Genomic DNA, 17144 nt, shown 5'->3' on the forward strand with positions numbered 1-17144 from the left:
CTACAGGAGGTACTGGAGTTGTAATGAGGAGAATCGGTGAGTGGAAGGGTATCTATGTACGTGGGGGTATGTAATTGGAAGAGTGCGCCAAAGTTGTAAAATCGTAAATTCGTAATAGCGAACTAAGCCAAACCCTAAATAGTTTCTGTTATAGGGCCGGTTTCGGAATCTATAATAGTTACTAGGGTCAGGTAGTGTAGTAAATCATCTAAACTAAGCAGGTTCTTATCAATATATTATTTCTATGATTCAACTCTGTTTCTCTAGAATATGTTTTACATATAATGTAGGCCTCTTTCTATTATCCTAAATTTTTTAGATATATCTAAGCTCTCTCAGCTACAGTACTAGATTCCTGATAGCTATCAGAAAAGAATGATTTGGGAGCTACTATCTATATACTAGATTTTCTAATAGCTATCAAAAGTAGTCTATTAAGCTATAGTATTAGCTTTTCAACGGCTACTAGAGATCCTGCTAGGCTATAAGCAAGAGTTGATTTACCCTTATCTCCAACATATGAGGGAGAATTGAAGAAAGACCTCAAAAACATACTCTAGATGAAAAGGCGGCCTTTACCAGTCGACCACTTATTGGTCCACGGCCGAGACCTTCTTTGATCTATGGCTGGGACCTTTCTTTGGCTGTAGTCACAGCCAAGTTTGACCCTCGCCGCGGACCTTTTAAAAAGGCAAATTTTTATGCGGCCACACATACAAATGTTTATGAGTATATATCTTATACTTCTATATGGCCTAGAACACTCCTTTTTTCTGTGGCTATTACTAGGTGACATGATTCAACGTCAACACTATATGTGTATGATATATATCTTACACGCTGATATGGCCTTGGAATTAGGCTGCGGCAAATCCGCTCTGTTGGATGTCAAAATCCAACAATTATCCGCACTAGCATAAAATTCGCTAATTTGAATTATTTTGGCATTTCATGTGACCCTTATACAGCTGACCAAGCACTCTTTCTTCCATCACATTACAGATGTATCAGTATGTCATGGCCGTGTGTGAATTACTATCTTATATATGATCTACTAGTTGAAATAATATGAAATATGAATGAATTTAAGACGAGATTCTATTCTCTTAGCCATGTGTAATAATTTGATTCCTAAGGGATGTAGTAGGTAGTAGTAATTTTGATTTATTGAAGTTATGGTTCTCGTTATTTTGCTTACTATGGAAAATATATACTTCGTGCATGAAAGTTAGTGTGGATGCTATAGAAGAAGACCATCAAAAGATGAACCCGCTGAATTTGCTATAATCTAACTAAAACTTCCTCAATATAAAATCTTTAAAGCTTAAAGAATCAGGAAATGCAATTTAATCAGTAGATTATAATATAAAGACATAGTGAAAACATGGCATGTTTATTGGAATGGTTGGACTTAGTGATTTTGAATTCGCTCTCATGCGGACATTAGTTGGATATTCCTTGGATATCCGGCGGATATCAACAATCATCCGACAAATATCTAATTTAGTATCAACCTGAATCTTCCAATCCAATCAGAGACCTAGATAGAATATTCTACTAGACTACCTCATTGGTTATTCCCTATACGTAGGTGGGGAATGTGAGATATCGTTGTTTCATATTCTAGTCGCGTCTAAGTCACGGTCGCGCAAGCTATACCTTGTAGTGAGGCATCCCCCCTGATCTTTCTAGCCCAGTCACTTCTAAAAGTATTCGAATTCTGTCTTTCTATTTCTCTAGTTATACTCTATACCTTACTTCCTCCCTTACCTTACCACTATGCCTCGATCCCAGCACTCAGATAGTCAATACCTAGCATCTCCATATGCTGAGTCTTGTATTGATCCAGATATCCTGCAACCGGACGACTTCCTTAACTTCCCAAACCAAGCAGGTCGTACTGCAACCTCCTTTTCTGATTACTCTCTCCCGCCTACACGACACCGTTATACTATTCTCGCACTGGAATCACTTCGTCGTGTCCGCAAGCATCTCCAAAAGCATTGGATCCTCTTTAACGATAAGCTGACCGTAGCGTGGAGCATTGATTTGCATAGTACCCTTAGCATTTCCCGATAATTGTGGCTTCCAGTAGAAGCTAGTCGGATAATGATTGAGTTTTGGCTTAAATTGGCGAATCGGCTCGGCTCGGTTTGCTATTAGCTCGGTTCACCTCGGGTCGACACTCGATAACTGGGGTTGCAATTTTCAACGCGTAGAAATTCTTAATTGATTGAGAAATCTGAGTTTTTTGAAAGTATGTGAAGATCCTCTCGAACAGAACCTCGCCATGGACACCCAGAAACCCCTTCGCGACGAATCACAAAGCGGTCCAACCTCAGCAGTGGCCGAGATCGACGACCAAGTATGCATCTTCGAGCCCACTGGCCCAAGCATGGGACGCTTACGTCGGCGCAGCGTGATGTTCTCGCTGTGCTTGGCTATGTTTCTTTCGGCCCTTGACGTGACGATCGTTGCTACAGCCCTTCCGACGATAGCGCGGCAGGTCAACGCCAGTACCGCCGGTTATGCCTGGATCGGAAGCGCCTACACACTCTCGAACACTGCTTCTGTCCCCGTATGGGCGCAACTCTCCAACATCTTTGGCCGGAAGCCCATCATAATGCTTGCCAACTTGGCTTTTCTAGGGGGCAGTCTGATCTGCGGTCTCGCAAAGTCTGTTGGAATGCTCATTGGCGGCCGAGTTGTACAGGGCTTGGGCGGTGGTGGCTGCCTGATCATGGTGACGATCATAATTGGGGATATGTTTGAGGTGAAGGAGAGAGCCAAATATTACGGCCTCACGGGGATTGTATGGGCTATCTCAAGCGGCATTGGGCCCATTCTTGGTGGTGTCTTCACACAGACCATTGGCTGGAGATGGTGCTGTAAGTTGACTCACATTCTCTGACATATTGTTCTTCACTAATACAAGTCACAGTCTTGATCAATCTTCCCTTTGACGGATTGTCCCTCGGAGTGCTATTCATTGCACTGAAATCTCAAGCCAAAACTGTACCCGTCATGACTGGCCTGAAGCAGCTCGATTGGATTGGCTCCCTTCTGATAATTGGCGGTACAATATGCTTTCTGTATGGACTTGAAGTTGGCGCATCCGGCGAAGGTTTATGGGGAAGCCCCATGGTTATATGTCTCTTAGTCTTCGGTGTTGTTATCCTTGGGCTCTTCTCCTTTTATGAAGCACGCTTTGCGACCAACCCACTCATCCCAAGCCGGGTACTTTCCTCCCGGAGCAACTGCGCATCTATTACCGTTCTTTGCTTGCACAGCTTCGTCTTCATCTCTTACGATTATTTTCTTCCTCTTTACTTTCAGGTGGTACTGGGCTTTAGGGCTATTATCTCCGGTGTTTCCTTGCTTGCTTTAGTTGTCCCACTTTCGGCTTTCACCATGGGCACTGGCTGGTACGTCAGGCGAAAAGGGGATTACCAATGGCCCATTTGGATCGGTAGCTGCTTTATGACGATGGGCACTGGCCTGTTTATCAGCTTTGACTCTGTGGTCAGCTGGCCTAAGATAATTATCTTTCAGGTCATTGTCAGCATAGGAGCTGGTCCACTTTTCCAAAGCCCGATGATCGCTTTGCAAAGCCATGTGAGGCAAGTTGACATCGCAGCAGCTATGTCCGCAGCATCTTTTATGAGAAGCCTTTGCAGCAGCATGTCTATTGTCATTGGCTCTGTTCTGCTTCAGAAGACTTTACACGGTGGCAAACTCACCCTGGAGAATGAAACTGATGTAAATCAAGATACAGATCAGGTTTCGAGCGACGAAAACTCGGCTTGGGCACTTAGCATCATGTGGATATTCTATACAGCGATGTGTGGGGCCATGATTTTGGCATCGCTTTTCATAAAAAGGATTGTATCACAAAAGGAGACTAGGCACCCTGAGAACGAAGATGTAATAGAGAAGATATAGCTTTCATCTGAAAATCCACTTGCTGCCAATCAGATGGCCGCGTCGTTATTTACGGAAGGGTCCGCGTTCCAAGTAAGATTAGGCGAGGATCGGTTGGTCCTGCCGAGTGATGCAAAATTCCCTAGCGCCTTGTCTTTCTTCTTGAGCCACGTCACCTCCTTAGTCCGGAAGCCCTGGTCTGTCAATTCGTTCTTTTATGATTTTTCCGATAGCTTTTATATTCGCATTTTCCAGATCGAAGTCCTCGGGCGGGGTACGGTGTACGACGATACCGAATCGTGGGTTAACCAGCTTCGTTTTATTTCCTAATCTGCTTAACCATTCAGTGTTATTACAGGCGACTTTGGCCGACTCTAGATCCTTGAATCGGATCGTATAGCCGTTTGACTAGTGCTAATCCCGGCTGTCTAGACGTCTTAGGAGTACATTTCACTTACTAAGTCCGTAGTTTCCCCTGACCTAGACTAATGTGATAACTAGAGGTTATATACCGACCCTTAAAGTCATGTTCCTTATAGTCACTAATTAGACTGCGCCAAAACATGCAATTGGGAGCAAATTTTGCTACTTAAAACTAAATCACAATACTTATAGTTTAAAACCGCCTAAACTAAACTAAAGTAAACTATAAACTATTATAGTTCCCTATTATGAAGCTACGACTATCTAGAGAAAGCTATAAGGCAAAGGCGATGAGAAATCTAACAACTTTCTCGCGAACCCTTCCATGACATAAGAATCGGAGATAAGGGTGCGAATGTACACGCTAGTGGCTACCTTTCAGTATTTATGCATGCGGCCTTGCATTCTTGAAAACCAATATCTTTATGCCTTCAGACAACACTTGTTATCAAGATATATCTGCTACGCCATGCTATCTCTTGCCTGACAGGAAAAAATGGTACCTAGTGCATGGCATCTAATGATTATTAATCTACATGCATAACATACACTCTGGTTATATTTATCCGTCGCGAAACTCTAGGCTCCAAGTCCATGTTACAGTCAACTCTCGCTAATTGCACACCCTCCCAGTGGGTACTCCCTGAGGAGTTCCTGAGTAGCCCTAAGCGCTCCCTAAGCAGTCCTTAAGTACTCCCTGGGTAGTTCCTGAGTGATCCCTGAGCAGCACTTAGTACTCCCTGAGCAGATCAGAAAAGTGGGTTAGTCGGTATCACGTGGTTCAATGATGACTCAGATCGCGTGTAAAAAGGGCGCCAAAAACGGCGTCCCAGGTAGCCATTTTGGGCGCCCAATTTACCGTCAACTAGCGTTGGGATGTAATGTCGAAAACACCAAAAGCTCCATGCATAGTGTAGCCCAAAGAGACAAAATCCCAACGGACGCGTTCCCTTCTTCATAGTAAAGTAGTAAAGGAGTTTTAGTTCGGTCGCTCTTGGGAACAGCTCCCCTGGTTCTTCGTGTGCGCAGGAGACTTTTCGCTCTTATCTTCATAGGCAGAGTTATGCTGATAGGGAGGAGGAAAGGCTTGCATCGATCTTGAGCCCCCATTAGTTGCTGGGTCCTCGACACCTTGGCTGTACTGTTGAGGTGGTATCCCTGGTAGTTGCCACCATAGCCTTGGGGATACTGCGGAGCACCATATGGGTTCTGTCCATATGGAGGCTGGCCATAAATGGTACTGTGGTGGGTAGCCAGGGGAGCAATAAGGCTGCGGTGGTGGGGTCGACTCGTACTGCCGTTCTTTCTTGTTTTCACTACCGGAACCTTTATCACACAAGAGCCAGTCAGTTTCAAGAAAAGCGAAAATGATAATTCGAATAAAGCTACTCACTTTTTGCCGATCTTGTAGGCGGTGGTCCCAATCAGAACTATCCTCAAGATACCCATGATCTAGATGTTGGGGCTCAAGGTTGACAAGTGACTTTTCGATGTTTGTGTAGACTGAAAATTGAGAGATGTCCATCTAAATCGTCTGGCGACGAAGGCCATCTTTATAGGAATTGGTTGTTCATATCTCATGTGGCGAGGATAGTGCGCAATGATAATGCGCAATTATGGTGAGCGGAATTTCTTCGCATCGCGATAGGATAATCTGGGGCTGTCAAGATGAAAAGTATCCACTTTGGAAATCATACTTGTCGTGCTTTAACTATTATGATACAATGAACCGAAACCGAGCACAGCCCGTGGGGGCTGAGTGGCTCTCCCATACTAAACGCAAAAACACCCCACTTCCAAGTCTTATCCAGCTCCTCTACTCCAGCATCTCTCCCGAAACCGAAACCGAAGTTGTTTTCTATCCTCCTTTTGATGGACTCATTGCAGTGCTACGTACATCCTATTGGCCAAGTCTATAATGCCTCCGCGCCTCAGCCACCGAGAATCCACAACTGGCTGTCTTCGTTGTAAATCTCGGAAGGTCAAGGTAAGAAACTCTGCTGGTCTCCCGAATTAGATCGATATTCATACCCATCAGTGTGACGAAAGACGCCCGAAATGCACACATTGCAGCCGACACGGCATACAGTGCGAATACTCCTCATTAGCGACTCGCATATATGATCCTCGCCAATCTAGGCCCGCAAATACTCGAGGACGCAGGGTTGTCGAAGCTCCTAAACCCGAGGTGCCCTCCCCACATGGAGGGTTGCCAGTCCTCCAACTACGTCTCATGCACCACTGGGTAACGGCTACTGCAGCTACGATGAGCTCCGCTGATCTGCCAGCCGTTCACGAGATGTGGAGTGTTGCTGTACCTGAGATGGCATTTGAGTATGAGCCACTTCTTCACACATTGCTCGCACTAGGCGCCGCACACCGCGCCACATTGTTCCCAGACCAGGCAAATTCTTTGCGACCTATTCAACATGCCTACATTGACTTTGCTCTTCGGGAACATCGTCCAATAACAGCCGATCTAGATGGGAATACCAGTGAAGCGGTCTGTGTCAATGCGGTGTTACTCTCCTTATACACTTTATTTCTCCGGTCGGAACCGTCCTCGGATTCCTATGAGCCTCCTCTATTGTGGCTATCCGTAGCACGGGGTATCCGAACAATCCTAAAGACAGTCTACCATCAGCTCGTCCAATCAGACTCCAAGCTTAAACCCTTGTTATTGGCAAAGCCGTCTCTTTTTCACGAAGGTTTGAGTAACTTCAAGGGATCCGCAAAGCCATTCCATTTTATTCTCGAATATCTCCTAGATGAAGAAGAGATTGATGAGAAGACGCAAAAAGCCTATTCAGAAAGCATCAACTACCTAGAGTGCCTCTATACAGCATCGAAGGCCCCAACACCTACGTGGATTCTCCGTAAAATGTTCACGGGATTTCCACCAATGGTCCCCCGACGATTTTGTGAGCTAGTCACAGAGAAACGCCCCCGCGCTCTTGTTATTCTCGGGTATTTGTTCGCGTTGGCCAAGAAGGTAGAGAATGTTTGGTGGCTTCAGGGGATTCCTGAGCGAGAGGTGCGTGGAATCGAAAGCATTATACCTGCTGAATGGAAATGGACCATGGTCTGGCCTCTCAACTTGATCGCTGAAAACCCCTCTGTTACATCTGAAGGCGAGATTATTGTGACTGCAACCCCTTTCGCTACATCGAGCATAGCAGAGGCTTCATCATAATGAGCTATCACGAAACTGTCAGGAATCCCATTAAAACGCCACTCGGTTGTTATTTGCCCACTTGGGAATAATTGAGATACTCAATTTCCAACTGATCCAATCAGGTGAGGGTTAAAAAATTATTGCAAGTTCGCCTTCACAGTATCTGTTGCATGCAACGGTCAAAGTAGGCGCTTCAGACCAGGGTCAGGAGCGCAAATCTCGAAGGCGCGACAGAATAATTTGGCTCAGTAGCCCTTGTGGGGGGCATACAGGGCAGTACTTACCTGTAAGAACTGGATGCGCCATGTGAATCAGCGATAAGACAAGGGAAATGAAGGGGAATTCCACTCCCTAGTTAGGCCCTGGGAGCCATGAAAATCGCCGGGCTAGCTTTCGGCCCCCGACAGCACGATCCGACTAGACTGTTATCGCGCCTAATAATTCCCCTGCACTCCCTTGCTTCCCCTCAAACATAGGCCAGACGAGGCAAGGATCCCACTTCATAGTCTTCTACCTTGATGATCGCCATGAAAATAGCCGTTGGGGGATACAAGGGCGAAAATCCCATCTTTCGCCCCATAACAGAAGAATCTGAGATAAAGACATGTCAATCCCTACATACTCAGTCGATCATTTTATTTCTGTCCCGAGACCCACGCTTTGCATCGCGCGCTTGCATAACCCTACCCGCAAATCTAATCGATTCATCGACAAGTAGACATCATGGTCTACCCTCCGATTGAGGCTCTTGAGTTAGCCAACTTAATCTTCTTCGGGATTTCAATCATCCCGGTGTGCTATTGCTTTTATATGCATGGCCGGGAGGGCATTGGTCCTTGGCTTAATACGTTTGTATGGAACACTCTGCGCATTACCGCTAATGCCATCGCATTCAAGTCGATCGCGACGACTGGCATACCCAGTCTCATCATTCCGCTCGTGGTAAACGGGGTTGGTCTCTCACCGTTTACACTAGTGTGTCAGGGATTTGTGAATGAAGCGTGAGTGACATCGAATTCGACTGAGCGAACAAGCTGACGGTATCATCAGCAACTTCTCTATCCGTAAAGACCTCCCGATTTTCGCTGGGATTTGGGGCTCCCTCATTGCGCAGATATTAATCATCGTTGGCGTGTCTTTGTCGCTGAAGGGTCTCACCGAGCTTACCATCCTAAAAGCTGGTCTCATTATTTGGCTTCTCGGCTGGGTCTATACAGGCCTGATGATCGTGGGAAGCTGGTCTTGCAAAGGTCACAAGAAACGCCTCCCAGATGAGAAAGTTGTACGTCTATAGTCGCCCCAAGTCCTCACGTAGACTTTCACTAACAGCTATGAAGCTTTTATACGCCGCCACAATCTCCTGGCCTCTTGTTGGATTCCGTGTCGTCTACGTCACTTACTGTGGTTATGTTTACCACATCTTTGACCAAGGTGGTATCACGATCATGTCAGTCTTCGGTGTGCTTCCGGAGTTCCTGTGTATGATGATATATCTCGGTGCCGGTATCTGGACTCGGAATCTGTCGCGCACACATAAGACTTTGCGGCAAGAGGAGAAAGCAGCGAAGAAGCAGGCCAAGGCTGGTGTGCTGAACTCCTTATCGGCGAGCACAGAGCCTCTGGAAAAGTTTTCCTCTTTGACTGGGTCAGACAACACTCGCACAGCTGGTACAGCGAGTATTTCTGGAACCACAGTATGAACCACGCTTACAATGTGGAGGATGACTTGTGAATTTTCTCACTACTATCGTCTATCAACGATTTGGAATCTTTCACCCACTACCCTGTCAGGACAGAAGGCAATTCCTGGAACAATTGGTCCAACATGCTCGATAATGCTGCTTTCACCCAGCCGCACTGCTAAGTGATTACATGGCACAAATCATCGTTGAACGTCTGAATTTGATGCACGAAGATAAACAACATTCTCTTGGGTGATTCTCTTCTTGTCCGAGCTCGGAGTATGGGAAGTGGGCAAAATGAATGACCAGACTGGGCTCGATCCCAGGACCTTATCGGTGTCAATGATACGTGATAGCCCATGGTCCGCAGTGGAAAGGCATGATATGCGTGGTACTTGGTTTGGAAATCGTGGCATTCGGGAAGCCATGGCGCCCTAGCCCCACCTACGACGCTAGTCGTCACTAAGGACGCTAATCCTTATCAACGGTGATAATGTCTCTGAACGTATCGTTTATGCTAGATAGCCGGTTATTGCGAGTTTAAGTCGCGAGACGTAAATATAAATAAGAAAGCGTCCTCACTTATTAAGTCTGATCATGTTCGAGTTAAATTCTACGACTAAAAATGCCGCTTCCAAACATTGCGACATCGCCCGGTCTAGGATTATAAAGGATATATATCTACCATTGAGGTAAAGATTCGACTTTTTTTAAGTAACATGAAATTTTATTAAGAACCAAATTCTAGTTTTCTTGTCGAATTTTAATATCTATTAAAGGATATAGACTTATTCTTCATATTTTACTATCTACATACTATTTTTACCTAAATCATATAGATGATTACATAGGCTAAACATAGGTATTTTTGCATAATCATGTTTGTCTTGTTTGTTACCCAACTGGGTACCCAGCACGGCGCTCTGGGTTTAACGGCAGAGTTATGTTCGAGAAAGAAAGCATTTTGCGGAAGAAAATATTAGGTATTCAGCTCCTTAGCCACCGTGAGCCAGAACATGGCGGGGCAACTCAGCGGTCTTAGGCTCTTATTCATTAGCCATGAACAATTATCCTTCATGAAGATACCAGTCCCGACAGCGTGCTCCATCAGTGAATTTGAGTAGAAAGAGTCAATATTCACGAAAAGAAAACACAAAGTTGTGGATAAGATTTCAAAAGAGTTAGACAGCGACCACACGCGTCGGTCATGAATTATTCTTTCTTTCTCTTTTTCTTTCATAGTCCAGTCTCCCTCCAGAATAGACTTCTTTCTCCTTCTCTTGATGAGATTCGTCTCATCGTAGGAGAGGAAGATGGCGATGATACCTAACGGAGTGAAAAAGTAGTACTATATATTCTTCTTTTAAAGCGTATTATTCATACAACAGCAAGTGTGGCCGAGTGGTCTAAGGCGCTAGATTTAGGTTGTTAACCTCTCTAGTCTTCACGGGCGTGAGTTCGAATCTCACCGCTTGCAATAACTTTTTTTTTTCTTATTTTCCCCCCTTGTCCATTTCTACTTGAGTGTAAGTAAGGAACATTATAATTTAACTAAACTCGGTGTTCTTCACAAATTTGCCATTCTTTTTACTTGAATATATTCCAAACGCCCCTACCTGTGCCAAATATCTGGAAGTCCACTAAATCCGTCTGATCGAGGCTTGCGAAGCCACTAAGCTTAAACAACCCATTTTTACTAGATATTACGTGCGAATATGTTGTCCTATTCGCTTGTGAAAGCATGCTGTACTCGTAGTATTGTCTAGACTTATCGATGTGCCATGAGTTGAGAGGACGTGTGAAGTTGTAATGGTAGAAGAACGTGCCTGGGATGTGACTCGTGTATTAACGAGAACCTTGGAAAGACAAGTACCTAGTTGTTTTATAGTTTCGGGCAAGTACTGATGTCTGAAATCAGTTGCCCATGAACTCTTACTCCTTCTCTCTTCCTTCCAGCTTAGTTTTTCTCCTCCGTTTGGAATGTCGTCATTCGGGTTAATTACATTGGAGGATACTAGCCTCTATACCAAGCCGTCCTCCTTGAATGATGCTGACTTCTATTATCTAGTTTGCTCAAATTTATCCACATGTAGCCGGGACATCTCAATCTGGGAATGGACTATGGAGGTTCAAGATGTCTATCAAAGTCTTCGCTATCACTCTGATCCCCGACTTCAAGAAGTTTGGCTTCAGGGATACCGCAAATTTCGAGATACTGCCCAGAAAAGCAGTCCTTTCTCTAGGAACAACCAAAGCAAGACAATGAAGATTCTAAACATTACCTCTATTTCGGTTCTTCAGAAAGGCACTATCTTAGTGATCATCAATGGACCTTTGAAAGACAAGGGAAGTCTCTCAAGGCTGCCGAGGAGTTTCTCTATTATGGAAAGAAAGGTCGTATCTACAGGAGTACTCGGGTATCTTTACTGCTTAATATTCCTGGCACATGCTCTCACTTTCTAGTGTTTCACATATCCGGACAAGGGCGGGTATATTGCTGGATGCTCTTTTCCTTAAAACGATTCTGTTACCAGGGCCAACCCCATTACGATATGCACAACAGGCCCTTTTGAACGACCCTGCTAGTCGACTTATCGTGCTAGTAGATATCAATCCCGGAGATAGTACAGGTCTGTGTCACCATTTACAAACCAATTCCAAAGGCGCACCACTAAAAATAAATCGCCCAGTGGATCCAATGAAAGGGATCTGGTAAGGAGAGTCGAAATGCTTACCTCGTCGATATGTTAAGAAAGAATACGCCAAAGAGGGGGATGAAGAGAAGAATTAGGGATCCAAAGAGGAAACTCAGCATCTCGGCCGATAAATGCAGTCTTCACAAAGCTCATTCAGCCTCGGAAGGCTTTCTCCATAAATCATTCATTTGTTTTTGGTTAAAGAAAGAGAAGAAATGTTTTCTGCAGGAAGAACGAGTACCCGGGATATGTAATTCAAGGCACGCACCAAAAATGAAGCTGCTTCATACTTTGGAGACCAATCATTCTAATTACGGCCATTATACACACGAATGTAGTGCTTAATTCTTCCCGGTGTCAATTCATAGGCTTAAACCCTCCGTCGAGCATCTAGGTGGGTTGTACAAAATAAGCGCCCTTAGGCATCTGAACACACGGAGCCCAAAAAAAAAAAAGTCAATATTCTTTTGTGCGATTATCTTGTTCCAACGGGTTCGAGATCGTAGGACGTGGATAAAAAAAAAAGAAATGACCAGACTGGGGCTCGATCCCAGGACCTTATCGGTGTTAACGATACGTGATAACCAACTACACCATCCGGCCGTTCATGAAATGAAGGTTTGTGTTTTTGGCTTCTGTCCTTCTCCGGCATTTCGCATGGGTTCGTTTAGTCGGCCAAGCAAATAACTTCAGTCATCAGCAACTACATATTCGAGGTCTTTGGCAATCTTGATCACCATGAGATGATGAGCAATGGCAAGACGCTGCATGAAGCTAACTGTGATGAGCAAGAACAGAAAGTGCACAATTGATATAAATAAAATTTGATTTATATGGTATTTTCCAAGGAGGGTTCTTGCTTCTCTTTTTCTATCTCTCTATTTCCTGATGCACTACTCTCTTATTTATGAACATATTTCATGGCTGGATAATCCGAATCTTATTTCGATTATCCTCAACGATAGCCAATACCTTGGCATATCAAATATTTTAAACAAACCTTGGTTTTTTTTTTTTTTTTTTTTTTTTTTTTGCATATGTTGTCACATGACCGTTTGTGTGCTGACCAAAACGGACACACGTGATGATTATCAGATCCATCGGAAGGTTGAGAAACACAGGAAACGAATTGAATCGTCTTCCTGAGGTTATGCTTTTATCTAATTTCACATCGGCAGCTCAACATTTTAAATGTACGGGATCAAGGCTTCACTCAATGACAGCCCGTACAGCCACGTTTCACCCCTGTTCAAACATAGTCATTTAGCCGTGGCAAAGGATGTTAGGAACGCCCTGTAAGTTTTAACCTGCGCCCGGCTGTGCCCTGAATTTTAGATTGCTGAGTATGAAAAGGCGGTCAAGTGGCAGATTTCTCCTGCCTTGACCCTCAGGTCTGATCTTGTCCACTACCACTTCCTTCTGTTCATTCAATTCATTCCTAGCCCAATTCAGAATGATCTTCAATCGAGCTCTTCTAGCTCTAACAATGAGCTCAAACGAAGCCGTTATAATGGCATGTCCAATCATGCGCCAGCTCTAACTATCGCAGACCAATCATCACAACAATTTGTCGCACCCTTACTTCCCGCGTGAGATCAAATTAATTTGCGTGATTGTGTTACCGAACAAGACGAAAACTAATAAGATTGGAAGACTACACAGTGATTTCTTCCCACCTCCAGAAGCTGGATCAGCCCAGGTGATGGAGTGAGGAGGAATGTCACTATTCTCCTTCGTTGCCAGGTGATTCAATATTGGCACAATTCCGATCCAAGGTTTATGAGAATACCATTTTAGAATTCATAACTCTGGAGATTGATTGCCAACACCCATTCCATCTCGAGCATTTACACTCTCAACTCCAGAGCGTACAGTATGAGAGCTCGCTCCCCCCTTCCTCTTCCCCTTCGACGCCTTTGAAATTTTGACATACCTTGGTTCCTAGAACCCTTTTTTGATTCTTCATCCAGATCATTGCATTTGCTCCTTCTAAGCATTTTTCCCCCATGACTCCTAAACTCTGCACTCATCTACATTATCATTGAGGGCCATGACTCTAGCTGTACATAGTGGTCAGTGAGATACAGTCTGGAATCACACCATGGCTAGTTCATCAATTCGAACAAAAGGCGAAAATGTGCCATTAAAACTATATGCAAAAAGCAGTATTTCTGTCTATACAAGTCAAGAAACAGATATTTGAACTAGTCTTCGTCCCCGAATGTATACAGGCTCTGCTCTCAGTGAACAGAAGGCAAGTTGGCCGAAAGAGGCAACTTGCGAGACGAGTTGCCGACATACACCTTCTTGGGAGTCTTAGTGACAACCCAGTTCTGGGCTGCGACATCCCAGCTGGAGAGATCACGGCGGGTCAGGGTGGTGGTCCATTGGACCTTCTGGCCGGGGGCGATAGTGACACGGTCGAAGGCGCGCAGAACCTTTGGTGGGTCATTGGCACCGCCAAGGGAGACATACTAAATCAACGGTTAGATTCCAAATTGAAGCGGGTGTTGGTTTTGGGGGAAACTCACGAGCTGGGGAACTTCATCACCGGTCACGGAGCCGACGTTGGTAATAGTGGCAGTGACCTGGACCAAGTCCTCAAAGAGACCTGAGTTACCACCGCTGGGACCGCTAGCGGGCAGAAGAGGCTGAGCGGATCCGTTGGTAGCTCCAGCGGGGACGTACTTCGAGGTCTTCTCTCCGTAGTAGGGGTCACCGGATGACTCCTTTAGGTTGGTGGAGTTCAACCAGGGATAAAGGTACTGAGTAACACGCTTGATGCCCTTGGGGAAGAGGTACTCCGAGACAGGGCCAACCTTGCCCAGAACGGGAGCAGCTTTGGACCAACCAGTAGTCTTGACGTACTTATCGGCATTCAACGCCTTGACCTCCAAATCGGAGAATTCAAAGTCGGTGTAACTCAGACCAAAGCCAAACTCGTAGACTGGCTCCACACCATTCTTGTCGAAGTTGCGGTAATCGATGAAGACACCGTCGGTAAAATCGGACTGAGGAGCACCGATGCCATTGTTGGGCTCGGTCAGGATAGAGGGACCGTAGTCCTTGCGGGTCTTGCCCCAGGTGAAGGGAGTCTTGGCTCCGGGGTTGACGCGGCCGTAGAGGATATCCACCAAGCTTCGTCCGCTCTCCTGGCCAGGCAGACCAGCCCAAAGGATAGCAGTGATGTTGGGGTTTGTGTACCAGTCGTCAATTAAAACGGCACTTGGAGTGTGCATGATGACAACAGTGTTGTTGCAGTTCTCTGAGGCAGCCTTGATAACTGCTTCACCATTCTTCCAGAGGGTCATGTTCTTGCGGTCACCCTCGTTGCCATCAACGTTGATGAAACCCTCACCAGAGTCAGCATTGACAAACACCAGGGAAACACTAAAGTGAAACAAGTAAGCGACAGTATGCAACAGGATACTGGAGCTACTAACCTGGCCTGGGCAGCGATGGCAGCAATTTGTTCAATATTTCCATTATCGGTCACAGAGAAGACATTGCTCTGACCGTTACCGTAGTTCAGAATCTCGTTCTGAATAGCCTGCTCGGGAGTGACAAGGTAAGGGAAGTTGGCAGTTCCACTGCCCCAGCCCATGGCCAAAGTACCATCGTCACAGCCACGGTCAGAGCAGCCGTTGGCACCAGCAGGGTTGGAGCCCGCATCCTCACCTAGGATGCCGACAAATCTCTCCTCGTGAGTCAGGGGCAAACCACCATTGTTCTTCAGTAGCACAGTGCTGTCGGCACCAATCTTGCGGATAACATTGGCGTGGTCACGCTGCACGTTGACGCGCTCATTGAGCTTGACGAAGTTCTCGCTCACCATGAAGTGCTCGTAACCGTACTCATCGCGAGTCCAGGAGCTGAAGTTGGGAGGAGTACGGACACGGTCACGGCCAACCTTGTAGTAGGCCGCCATGATACGGGTTGCCATATCATCAATGCGCCATTCAGGGATAGTACCGTTCAGCACGGAGATGGTCAGGTTAGTACCCCAGAATGAGTAGGGGCTACCCAGGATAACGTCACCGGGCATGGACATGTCCAGACCAGCAAGAGCATCACCAACACCACTGTGGTGGGCACCCCAATCACTCATGACGAAGCCCTGGAAACCAAGCTCACCCTTCAGCAGCTTGTTCAAGGTGTAACTGTTGGAGCAACCGTAGCTGTTGTTGATCTGATTGTAGGAGCACATGATGGATCCCACGCCAGCACGCACGGCATCAACGAAGGGCCAGAGGTAAAGTTCGTGCATCGTAGTGTCATCAATGTTAGCGCTCACACTCTCCGTAATGTTATATCCGTATCCCTGAGCCTCGCCGGCCTGGCGGAAATGCTCCTGCTCATTTCCAATATAATGCTTGGCACAAGCAATGATACCAGCATCTTGCATTCCCTTGATGGTTTCAGCCATCATCACACCAGTGAGAACGGGATCGGGGGAGAATCCTTCCCAAACACGGCCACCATCGGGGTTCTTGCCCAAAGGACCAGCAACGGGTCCCAGCTGGACATCGACACCCTTGTCTCGATGCTCCTCACCCATGGCCATACCACGGGCGTAAGCCAGCCTCTTGTCAAAAGTCGCGGCAACATTGATACCAGCGGAGAAACCCGAGTTGTAATCACCTGTTCGTTATGAGTCAGTTCTTGATGTTCACGTTGCCGAATCATCCGCTCCACGTACTATCACGAATACCTAGAGGCGAGTCTTGCATGCACATGCCCCACATTCCTAGTCTTAACAATCGTGTCAATTATTTCCGCTCTCGCGCATCGCTGACTGCTACTCGCGTCTTACCTCGGAATACCTCCAGTCTCTCCGACACATCGTTCCTGTTCCCATCTGGTGCTGTCAGTTTCATCGGCATCACACGGTTGTATTCGCAACGTACCCAGCACCAGTGGTCAGATTGACCTTCTCAGCCAATGTTAAGTTGGACACGAATTCGACAGCGCGTCTGTGAGCCTCTGCCCACTCGCCTTGGCCGGTCATCCATGGAGAAGGATAGAAGGGAGGGGAATACGCCAATTCCTATCGCGTTGTCGTTAGTCTTTCATCCAACACGCATCGCACCAGCTTCGTATCGTAGTCCAACCTTAGCACTAGCCACCGAGGCAGCGCCCAAAAGGCCTGCTTCCAGCAACCCAAACTTCATGGTTGCTAGTAGATGAGCAAGGTAGATTCAGGAACCCAGATCTCTTGAGGGTACTAAATCGCCAAGCGAGGGAAGG

At 46.1% G+C, this 17144-nt stretch overlaps 5 protein-coding genes across 5 annotated transcripts; 4 read left to right on the plus strand and 1 right to left on the minus strand.

Annotated features, from left to right (window-relative positions):
* Positions 1-1779: 1779 nt before the first annotated feature.
* Positions 1780-2079, plus strand: N7484_009841 (uncharacterized protein; the record flags this gene model as incomplete). Its single annotated transcript, XM_057120228.1, has 1 exon — positions 1780-2079. The coding sequence occupies one exon, from the start codon at positions 1780-1782 to the stop codon at positions 2077-2079; it is 300 nt and encodes a 99-aa protein (XP_056969783.1).
* Positions 2080-2290: 211 nt separating this feature from the next.
* On the plus strand, positions 2291-3942 carry N7484_009842 (MDR family MFS transporter; the record flags this gene model as incomplete). Its single annotated transcript, XM_057120229.1, has 2 exons — positions 2291-2888; positions 2942-3942. 2 exons carry the CDS (start codon positions 2291-2293, stop codon positions 3940-3942), a joined length of 1599 nt encoding a protein of 532 aa, XP_056969784.1.
* A 2635-nt stretch (positions 3943-6577) lies between these two features.
* Positions 6578-7537, plus strand: N7484_009843 (uncharacterized protein; the record flags this gene model as incomplete). The annotated part of the gene is made up of 1 exon (XM_057120230.1): positions 6578-7537. One exon carries the CDS (start codon positions 6578-6580, stop codon positions 7535-7537), a length of 960 nt encoding a protein of 319 aa, XP_056969785.1.
* Positions 7538-8242: 705 nt separating this feature from the next.
* On the plus strand, positions 8243-9219 carry N7484_009844 (uncharacterized protein; the record flags this gene model as incomplete). Its single annotated transcript, XM_057120231.1, has 3 exons — positions 8243-8520; positions 8570-8801; positions 8857-9219. 3 exons carry the CDS (start codon positions 8243-8245, stop codon positions 9217-9219), a joined length of 873 nt encoding a protein of 290 aa, XP_056969786.1.
* Positions 9220-14137: 4918 nt separating this feature from the next.
* N7484_009845 (beta-glucosidase) lies at positions 14138-17068 on the minus strand (the record flags this gene model as incomplete). The annotated part of the gene is made up of 7 exons (XM_057120232.1): positions 14138-14371; positions 14429-15287; positions 15341-16538; positions 16597-16649; positions 16711-16755; positions 16805-16944; positions 17009-17068. 7 exons carry the CDS (start codon positions 17066-17068, stop codon positions 14138-14140), a joined length of 2589 nt encoding a protein of 862 aa, XP_056969787.1.
* Positions 17069-17144: the final 76 nt, after the last annotated feature.

This window comes from Penicillium longicatenatum (genome assembly GCF_028827895.1).
Source record: "Penicillium longicatenatum strain IBT 33135 chromosome Unknown contig_6_segment0_segment0, whole genome shotgun sequence".
NCBI classification, from domain to species: Eukaryota; Fungi; Ascomycota; class Eurotiomycetes; order Eurotiales; family Aspergillaceae; genus Penicillium; species Penicillium longicatenatum.